This window comes from Phoenix dactylifera, unplaced genomic scaffold (assembly GCF_009389715.1).
Source record: "Phoenix dactylifera cultivar Barhee BC4 unplaced genomic scaffold, palm_55x_up_171113_PBpolish2nd_filt_p 000750F, whole genome shotgun sequence".
Lineage (NCBI taxonomy): Eukaryota > Viridiplantae > Streptophyta > Magnoliopsida > Arecales > Arecaceae > Phoenix > Phoenix dactylifera.
Genome location: NW_024068122.1, coordinates 43440 through 53716, shown reverse-complemented (window position 1 = coordinate 53716; position 10277 = coordinate 43440). Strand labels below are relative to the sequence as shown.

At 42.8% G+C, this 10277-nt stretch overlaps 1 protein-coding gene across 2 annotated transcripts; it reads right to left on the bottom strand.

Annotated features, from left to right (window-relative positions):
* Positions 1-836: 836 nt before the first annotated feature.
* LOC103702681 lies at positions 837-8047 on the bottom strand. Of its 2 annotated transcripts, XM_039120211.1 has the most exons (6): positions 6912-8047; positions 6523-6829; positions 6267-6366; positions 5541-5894; positions 2707-5456; positions 837-2601 (listed from the first exon to the last, which is right to left on the bottom strand). In XM_039120211.1, the coding sequence occupies exons 3-6, from the start codon at positions 6267-6269 to the stop codon at positions 1203-1205; spliced, it is 4506 nt and encodes a 1501-aa protein (XP_038976139.1). In that variant the 5' UTR covers positions 6270-6366; positions 6523-6829; positions 6912-8047; the 3' UTR covers positions 837-1202. The 2 variants fall into 2 exon arrangements, with proteins under 2 accessions (XP_038976139.1, XP_008783436.2); XM_008785214.4 differs by lacking the exon at positions 6523-6829 and having other exon boundaries at positions 7722-8047.
* Positions 8048-10277: the final 2230 nt, after the last annotated feature.

Genomic DNA, 10277 nt, shown 5'->3' with positions numbered 1-10277 from the left:
TTAAAATGATAAATAAGGTACTGCATCCTCCCATTAGTATCACATTCTTAGCTTGGAGAAAAGATCAACAAATAACACAACCCTGCCCCCACCTCCCACCCCCAAAACACCAAAAAAAAAGCACAAAAAAGTGAAAAAACGAGAAGAAGCTCTTAAGGGAAGCTACTTACAATGGTAAGACGCTGGAATAATCAACAATGCAATCAGATAAACAGATGAATAAGACACACAACACTAGCATATTTCTTAAGAAACTTACACATTCACGTCACTTTTGTACTTCTATGAAAATAGTTTGTCACAAAGCAGACCTCAACAAATTGTTCAACAACAAAAATAACACAGTAACAAAACATGTTTGCACCAGATGCCATCATAATATTCAATTACATAGAGATCAATTTAAAAAGCATTTTATTGTGGTAACTTGTTTGACCACCACCTTCTAAAAATGTATGACTGATCAAAAGAACAGATTACATGACAACAATTGAAAAGAGAGAGAAAAACAACAGCTAGTTGCCATAAAATACCTTTGCCAATTTTTACCTTGTAATAACCAGTTTCAAGATCAACAAATTTGAATTCAAATCTTCCTGAAACCAGAAAAACCATAGTAATAAAGATTTATTGCTAAATGAAAGCTTCATAAAAAATAAAAAACATGGCCCAAACAAGACAATTCCGTGGAAGAATAATTACCTTGCTGTAAAACATTTACACTGCACAATCACAAAGTTACATTATTAACTGCTAAGGGGAAGTTGGTTGGATGAAATTCTCCCAGGTTCCACAACATATGATCTTAAAGCTGAAAAATCAAATGCTGGAATTTCTGTAGTATAATTAGAATTTTTATAAACTTTATCCAAGTTAACAATGCATGCCAATTGTCAAAAGGCACAAGCTCAAATTGCATTGGTTGATCATGTTCAAATGGGTCCCATACAAAGATTACACCCGACTCAAAATGGACCCAGATTAAAATATATAATGAAAATTGAGGGCAAAAAAGACGACCTCAAACCCAAACAAAATTTTCTGAAGTTCTACTGATGATGTAAGACTTTTACAAGCACTAGAAATACAAAACATTGCCAGACTAAGACAGCTTTCCCCCTGAGAGAGAAAAAAATCATTGGGTTTAGCATCTCCTTGGCATCCCACGTAAGCAACAGATCGAATAATTAGTGCACTTGCAGTCATGAAGGCCTTCTCTGTGGGGTCATGCTGTCATCATCACGATCTCGGACTCCATATGACTCGAAACTGGCATTAGGCCTTCCACTTCTGCCATATCTAAAATGACTTTTCTCTTCTTTAGCCCTTTGAGGCGAGTCTTCATGTTGGCTCTCAATGTGTCTGTCAAAGCCCCGTGGGCTTCCACGTTGGTGGAACTCTGAGGATTTCGGAGGATTATGAGCCCTAAAACCTTTAGCATCATAGGGCAAATGCTTTATATTGCCATCAATATCATGCTGCCTTACAGAATGGAGCATTCCATATCTCTCACCATGGCCTCTTCTATCTTCACCACTCTCATCATGCCTCGCTCCCCTAGCAAAACCAAAAAATCCATGGAACCTGCTAGAGTACATGGAACGATAATACTCATCCGGCTTCAATCTTCCAGGGGAGTCCGGTAGGTCATACCTATCAGGTCGTGAGAAGACCCTACATTGCTTGTAGTCATGATCTCTAAGACGATCTGGTGAGTCTTTCCTATCATTAACCCATCTTGAAGAATGAGGTGGGGAGGCATGGTTTCTGGATGTTGGGCCATGGCCAACCATGTGATTCTCAAAGCCTGGTCGCCTATGGGGTGACCTCATTCTCTCCATCCTGGCTTCAGTCTTGAAATTTGGAGGAGACCCACTGTGCCTGCGTGAACCAGGCCCCCCATTCATCCCATCACTCCTTCCCCTGGGTGCTGTCCACATATGGGGGGAGCGAGTCCTGGATCTTGATGGAGATCTGGTACAAGACCGAGATAGCTGAACAGGCCCTCTACATGGGGAAAAGCTTCTCTCTCTCCTTGATAATGAATTCTGAATTGATAATGATGAATCCATGCAGTCATCAGACACAGGCCTGCGATACCGCTCTCTGGCCACTTCCGGACCATATCTGCCAACCTGACCCCAATCAGTACCAGCATGTCTATCGGGGCACTCTCTTGAATGTCCAAGTCCCCTCTTCATACCACACTCTCTGTCTCTCTCAATTGGTGATCCCCTTCTTGATAGCGAACGATGTGTACTTCGCAATGGAGCATTTGTTGATCGTCTGGGTAGCCGACTGGCAGATCCCACACCACCAGCTCTAACAATTGTGCCATCAGGTGCAACAACAAAGCCACTACTCTCCACCTTTGCCATGGCAGCAGCAGCCGCATTTCTTGAATCAGGGTGAGTGAAACTAGGCGGGCCATAGCAACCTGATCTGTCATGATGACTCGGACCATAACGGTTGGAAGAATCAGCCCAATGGTTGCCTCTGCCCCGGCCCTGAGCATGCTGAGATGATCCACCCCTTCCAACTGATCTAGGAGCATCTGTATCCCTTTCAGCTTTTGAATCTAAACCATTGCGACCATTATACCTAAATAATAAAAATGTACTATAATCAATAATAGTATAACAGTTGATAGGTTTACCAATCAAAAACTAGAAAACAAGAATATAGAGAACCTTCCAAAAGAGTTACCTGCTTGCCCTAACATATGACTTATCTGTCCTGTGAGACCCATCAGCATAATTTGGCCTCTCGATTCGAGACGATAAGTCTCTCTTCAGTGATGATCCCACCCTTCTCAAGGACTCACGAGCACCAGAGGCATCCATAGAAGGAGCAACATGATTTTGGCCAACAGAATGAAATCCCCCATCCCTCAGGCCATCTCTAGAACTTCTACGACATTCAGGCAACTGATCCCATCCAGAAGACTTCATTCTTGATAAATGGCTTAACTCCTTGGTATCATCGCCTTCTTTAAGAAACTTACCGTCTCCAATCGCCCTATCATGACCTACACCAAATTCTGGAGCATCTCTCGCGTCCCTCCCTGACTTCTCACTGTGACTTCTCTGAACTGTATTCACAATACTTCCAATACTCTGATTCCCAAATCCAGCATTCCGAACATCTGCTTCGAACGAGCACTTCAATAAGGGTTGAGCAGCAGCATTTTGTGCATCCTTCTTCCCAGCCCCCACTCCATCATAGCTACCATTGGATAACCCTTCATTTTTGCATGCCATATGATCAACCTGGAGAGGAGCAGGCGGGAAACCGGAAGCAGCTTCAAACATATCATTCTCTCCATTGTCAAACCCATAATCCACATGTTCTGATTCCCCTTCCTCAGTGCCATCTTCACCCCATGTATTTAAAAGAGATTCTCTGAGTTCCCCATCTTCATATTGAGAATCATCATCTTCGAGGTCAACTGTTTCCATTACAATAGCCCGACCAGCATCATTTTGAGATGCATATAAATCATTATCGCAATCAAAATGATCACCTAAAGCAGCCCCAACAGGACCATTCACAAAACCACCCAAAAGGTGTTTACTTGCTTCATGGGAACTCACAGGACAATCCAAGGGAGAGGCATCAATCACTGCAGGCACCGCACCCGCTGAATTGCAGTCAGAAGTGTTGGAGATGATATGAACAGATTTATCAGTTATGGTGGCACCCAAATCAACATCAGACTCCACAGGAACTTTATCATTGTCCATCTTCAACTCTGTAGCAGTTGTTTCATATTCACCAGCAGTTGTGCTTATGGAAGGAAGCACACCATGATTAGAGGATCCTTGCCTATCCTGAGGATGAGAATTTGATAGGCAAGGGCTTATTTCTGCTTCCCTGGCCTTATCAGCATGATCACATTGAGTTTCACCTATACCATCCGGGCTCACAAGTTCACCGGGTAAGTCACCCACATTTATCACATTTGCACAGATATTTCCATCAGAGGCTTTTTCAGCAGGAGGACTAACAGTATGACGCTGATCAGTGTCGCCATTCTGAGAATCATGATGAAAACATCCATTCATCTCAACTTGAGAACTGCTTATCTGAGTGGGTTGCCCCGTTCTGGCATCAGTCAGGCAACGATCAGCAGACAAGTTATCAAGATAAGCTAAAGATGCTGGATTTCTGTCTTCCTCCAAGGCTGGTTTATTGATTAACAGGTCCACTTTGGGATGTGATTCAGATGGAGAAGTTGCACGGCCGCAGCTCACATTCACACTGGAAACCAGAAGAGAAGATGAGGTTTCAGCTTCCACCCCAGAGCCAATGCAGACATCGTCCTTTTCTTTCTGCACCACATCAGTCACCAAAGGGTCCCCTAATGAACCCAGAAGACCTCCAGCTAGAGAAGAAATTTTTGCTGTGCAGCTGCCCATCTCCTGATTATGCAAAAGTTTTGTTTCCTCGACAGAAACCACCACAGCAACAGAGGCTTTGTCCAACTGATGCTCCTCTTGGACCAAACCATCACCACAAGGAAGAGAGCAACAATCATGATCTACAACAGAGTTATCTTTGGGTACACCAGGTATGTCTTGCACTTCAGTATCCAGTAATCTATGATCAACTTTTGGTATGTCGCCTACCTGAATTCTGGCATCAACAAGTTCAAGAGCATGTTTGACATCTCCACACTCCATGACACCTCGGGAAGTTTCAATGTTTTCCAGATTTTCATTATGAACACCATTTTCACCGACAACATCAGGAGCAAGTGGCTCGGAATCCATGACTACATCACAATTACTCTCCCATGCATCCATCACAGTGTTAAGATCCCAGTGAAATCTAGAATCATGGGAAGAATGTTTTGTCCCTGTTTTGTCTGAAAAATTTTGCAAGGTCCCAGTAGAGTTTTCTGCATCATGTGATTCATCCAATTTCATTCTGTCTGATCCCTTACCAGGCAACTCTAAGGTAGAAGATGCTTCAAGATGTATCTCAGATTTATCACGCAAATCTTCAGAACTGTGCTGAAGTTGATTCTTTGTTATTTCAAATAAGGAATGTGATTCAACACAAGTGGAGCTTCCTAAAAGGTGATCTGCTTTAGAACCATGTCCATTAAAAACTAAACCTTCAGGATTCATGCTATCACACGTCATGTCGCTGTCACAAGCAGCAGCAGCCAGTATTGAAATACCAGAGAAATCCACAGCATCATAAATCTCTTCATTTAAATCCTTTAAACCGGTTTTATCATCAGCAATGGATCTTTCTTGATGCTGTTTTGAATATGATGCAGTCCTCTGATTTGAAGCACATCGGGTCTCTTCCATGTGATCAGAGTCATTGGAATGAGAAGATGGTTTGGGTGGTGGTGATGGAGAACGGACTAACAAAAATCTTCTTTTCTTTATTGGAACACTTTCTAAAGCATCACTGAAGTGTCGTCCAAGAATACTTACACCAAGCTGCAATAAGAAAATTAAAGCATTAGAAATCCTGGGTGAACATCAGCAGTTTCACACAAGAATCACAAAATTTCACATAAAAACCTTCTCCGATTCAGAAACTGAAATGTCCCCCTCTCTTTTTAATTCTTTATCAGCAGCATCCTCACTGTCCTTCGATCTTTTGTTTGTAGACTTCTTTTTATTTCCCCCAGGAAATGAAGTCCTAGCTCGTCTTACAGCCCTTTGCCTGCCTTTAGAAGCTGTCTTCCAGTTCAAGTGAGGATCGATAACTCTTGATAGTTCCAGTCCAACAGTGCTCAGCATGTTCCCTGACAGGGATCCTTGCCTATCAACTGTTAATTTGCCACCACAGCTCTTGCAGGTATTTGATCCTTCTTGGTGATTAGGATATTCAAGAGAAGAGGGGGAACCTCTAGTACAAGTACACAAACGAATCTGCAAGGTAAAATTTGTCCTCTATTAGAATTGATAGTGTGCTTTGAAAGAAGAAATGGAATGAAAACATCAAGTATAAATGCTTTCTGAGAACCGGTGATATTGTTAAACAGTTTGAGACTGTCTCAAGAACCAGCTTAAGCAGAATAACCAACCAATTCTAAAAGAAAGTAATAACATTACTTTTGTTATGTGGGTTAGTATCCTTCATAAGAAACCATATTCGAGCATGTTGTTGCATTAACTGGATAACCATAGTACAACATAACAGAACATACACTTTGAGAAGTATGCCAGAAATTCTTGCATTTACTTCATGTTAAATTGGAGTACGACATATTATGCCTTAAAACTAGAAGATTGGAAACCAACCATTGACTCAAATCCCTCATCTTCTTGCTTCCCAAAATGAAGTAAAAGACCTAGATGGTATCAATCACATCACCAGATCCAAATCAACATGAGACCGCCTCTGTAAAACAACAAAGTAAGGATTAGCACCTGCACACTCATCACGTTGTTTGGTACATTCGAAGTAATTAAATAAAATGAGCAGAAAAAAAAAACTTTGCAATTCACCGAGAGGGCTGATAACAGACTGTCTGTTAAAGCCCTTAAAGGCCATTACCTTGAGGCTGATCATGTTAACCAGCCTTATAGGCATGCCTGCATCTCTTCCTTCAGTGCAGATTCAGAAAACAAGAACTATGGAGCCAGATTAACAGTGTCAAACTAAAAGTTTCAAGCACACAGGCACAGTACAAAATCTATCATTACTCCTCCAAAAATTGGCAGGGGGACAACACACACAAGAAAAGGCAGTAAGGGTTCCCCCATTCCATACTCTTGCCAGTCTCCACCAGAGCACAGATAACTATTCAGAGGACGGATAATCATTCACCTCTCAAGAGATCAACCGCCTAGCACCACTGTACCTAAGATTTCTACCATAGCTAATAAGGTGTATGCCAAGTAAGGAAAATCCCCTGAGCACTAAATCTTGGATCGAAAAAATACCAAAACGTCCTCCTCTGCCAAAGATCATCTGATCAGAAACTTAAAGCAGCAAAGAAGAATCACTGCAACGAAGGAACAAGGGTCACCAGATGCCCAAATCCAGTCTCAAGCCAAAAACCTCCATCCCTTCAAAACAAAGGGAAACCCCAAAATCATCCCAGATTTTAAGGCTATTAGCAGAAGCAACAGAAAATAAACTCGGATGACGATGAAACAAGTGAAGGCACTCCAAGAAGTAATTAACCCGGGAAAACCCTAAAACAATCTAGTAATAACTGAAGGCAGTCCGAGAAGAAGCAAGGATGCCACTCTCCTCAGCCAATACAGCAGCTATGCTCCCTTTATAACCGAGGCAGCCTTAGAGCTAAGGAAGAAGACATGGATAGCAGATCCAAGTCCAAGCCAAGACCTATAAATCCACGAGGAAGATCACAGTAACGTCTCTTATTGCTTCATCACGGATGAGATCAGGTCAAAAGATATCTAACCAGAAAACATGGAATCTGATTTCAAGCCAAGATGTGCAAAACTCCGCCGTCTTCAAAAGGGTTGGATCTAACGATCAGCGCCCCAGATTCCACGCAAAGTCCAACCCTAGTCTCCATCTGCCATGATCCTCTGCCTTCCTGTTGTCCAAGATCCAAAACCAACTCCGATTCCCAGAAAAAGACCCACTTCCGGAGCAAATCTGGTGAATTCCTTGGCGATCGGACCGGCAGAACCCCAGCCCTTCCCATGGTGTGTCGCAAGATGACGAGGGGCTAAAACAACCTAAAAACATAGAGAAATCAAGAGCTAGGGTTTCAATACCTGGATCCAACCGAGGCCACGGCGCACGATCCTTCCTCCCTTCCTCCTGTTTTCTTCACTCCTTCCTCCTTCGAAAAGATCGCTCACCGTCCTTCTTTTCTCCTTCCCAAATCTCTCTCTTCTTCTCCTCTTCTTCTTCTAAGGCTGAACTATAAAGAAAGAGGTGGAGCGAGAGAGATTCCTTCCGTGCGTTCTTTCTTTCGAGACAATTCCTTATCTCCGACGCCAATCCACTCGCTTTCGCCGATCCTCCGCCTCTTACCTCTTTCGGTCTCTCTCTCTCCTTCTTTCTTTGCAAAACAAGAGTAAATACTACAATTATCGTCTCTGTTTGTGAACTCAATCGCCCCTATCCCCCCACCACTTATTTATGCTTGCGCTGCCGGGTGGTTCTATATACACCCCCCCTATTGCTCAGGACACCCCCCAAAAATTAAAAAAAAATTAAATACTCTCTACACCCCCCCATTTGCTAAGGACACCCCTAAAAAATTAAAAATTCCTAAATTACCCCCCACCCTCCCCACCCCCTCACCTAAATTGCTCTCTACACCCCCCAAACCCCCCCCCCCACCCCGCTCTTCCCCTCCAAAACACCTCGCCAACGCCCAAAACCCCCCCGTTCCCCCTTCTCCCTCTCGTCGCCGGCATTCTCCCGATCTCCGACCACCTCGCCGGCTTCTCCCGGAACCACCTCGCCGGCTTCTCCCGAAATTTTTTTTCACGGTTCGTGCTCCGTTCGGCACTGGATCGCCGAACAAAAGGCTTCTGTTCGGCTGAACAGTGCCGGACAGAAGCCTTCTGTTCGGCACTGTGCAGCCGAACAGATCTGTTCGGTTGAGGGTTGCCGAACAGAAGGCTTCTGTTCGGCACTGTTCAGCCGAACAGAAGCCTTTTGTTCGGCGATCCAGTGCCGAACGGAGCACGAACCGTGAAAAAAAAAAATTTCGGGAGAAGCCGGCGAGGTGGTTCCGGGAGAAGCCGGCGAGGTGGTCGGAGATCGGGAGAATGCCGGCGACGAGAGGGAGAAGGGGGAACGGGGGAGGAGGGGTTTAAGGGGGGTTTGAGGGGTGTTTTTTTTTTTTCTTTTCAAAACGAAACGGAGGAGGAGGAAGGGGGGTGTATGAGAAAATTTCAAGGGCAATATGGTAATTACACTAAAGGTTAGTTTGGGTATTTTCTTTTTGGTTTTTGGGGGTGTCCTGAGCAATAGGGGGGGGGGGGGTTGTATATAGAACTACCCTTGCGCTGCCCCCGGTTTTTCCCCAAAATTACCATAATGCCCTTAGGGCGTGGGAAGCCCGCACCTCTCCTCCCGGTCCTGGTTTCCCGCTTCCGCCGCCAGACGCCAGCTGGTTTTCCTCGGCTCGTACCGGCTTAGGCTGGGCCCGGCTCGGCTCGGCTCTGCCGTGTCTCCGAAACCGTAAAATTATTGGTTGGACCAGGACAGATGGTATCTGATAAAAGGACTCTATTTTTCGCCCAATGAGAACCCACGGCGGAGAATGTCTGGGGCCCGGAGAGGCTGTGGGCTTGTGGAGCCCTTTGAAATCTAGTTCGAAAGAATTAAAATCAATGTCATGGACGAAGACGAGGCCAATTTGACCTGTCACAAAATGTTGTCTAGAAGTCGCCCAAGACCTGACGTGCCTACGGAAAAACCAAAAATAAAAATAAACACAAAATATATTGGACTCTTGACGTGCTTGATTACCTTGATGTATGGTTGTACGACTTTTCCTTTGGAGCCCGTTTGTAATCTAATTGACATGAGACGGATGCTATCATATCTTCATTAGTATCTACTGGATCAGGTGTTATTTAATTTTAACATAGTTGTTATCAAACTATTTCTTTAAAATTATTCTCATTATATGCGTTCTTATTGCTTTCTCTTTCTCGCTTTCAAGATTATCCATCAAACAAATATTCCTTGACCATGACAGATTTTATATACGCTATATCAATGCATGTCATATTAAAAATATAAATAATGCATATTGCATGCATCTTTTAATGGATTTTTTAAGATTAAAATTTAAATGAACAAGTTTTGCAAGAAGCATTATAGGTGGTACAAAAAAAATTTGCTACAACATATACAAATGATTTCAAATTTTATTGTATAAAGATGAAAGACTTGGTGCTATGCAAGTGCACGATGAATGCATTGATCATCATCAAGTGTGACGAAGCACTGATATATTAATATATAATACAATATTTATAAGGGAATGTGTGTATCTAGAAGAAGGTTTGCTTAATTATCTGAATTGGAACATACTAATTATTATCACATGATGCAATGAATATTTATTTACTAATGCATGCAATTTATCAATAATGCATTTCTCAAATGATAAATTGATTGCTCATAAGTCAATATATGCGTTGTATACATGTTCATGTATCAAAGATATGATCTGCTTATATTGCCTAAATAGAAATATGATATTTTTCATCTCTCCATATGTTGGAACTTCATATGTCAACATATATAATGCATCATTTGTACATCCTAATAATATATAAAGTAGAAATATTTTGCAACTTTTT

Bases quoted from the DNA above. Each gene is read 5' to 3' on its own strand.
- LOC103702681 (XM_039120211.1), bottom strand. The intron at 5,457-5,540 runs GTTTTTATGTGA...TTCTTATTGCAG, and splicing joins CAGTTTCTGAATCGGAGAAG to CTTGGTGTAAGTATTCTTGG. The intron at 2,602-2,706 runs GTAACTCTTTTG...TTTATTATTTAG, and splicing joins TCATATGTTAGGGCAAGCAG to GTATAATGGTCGCAATGGTT.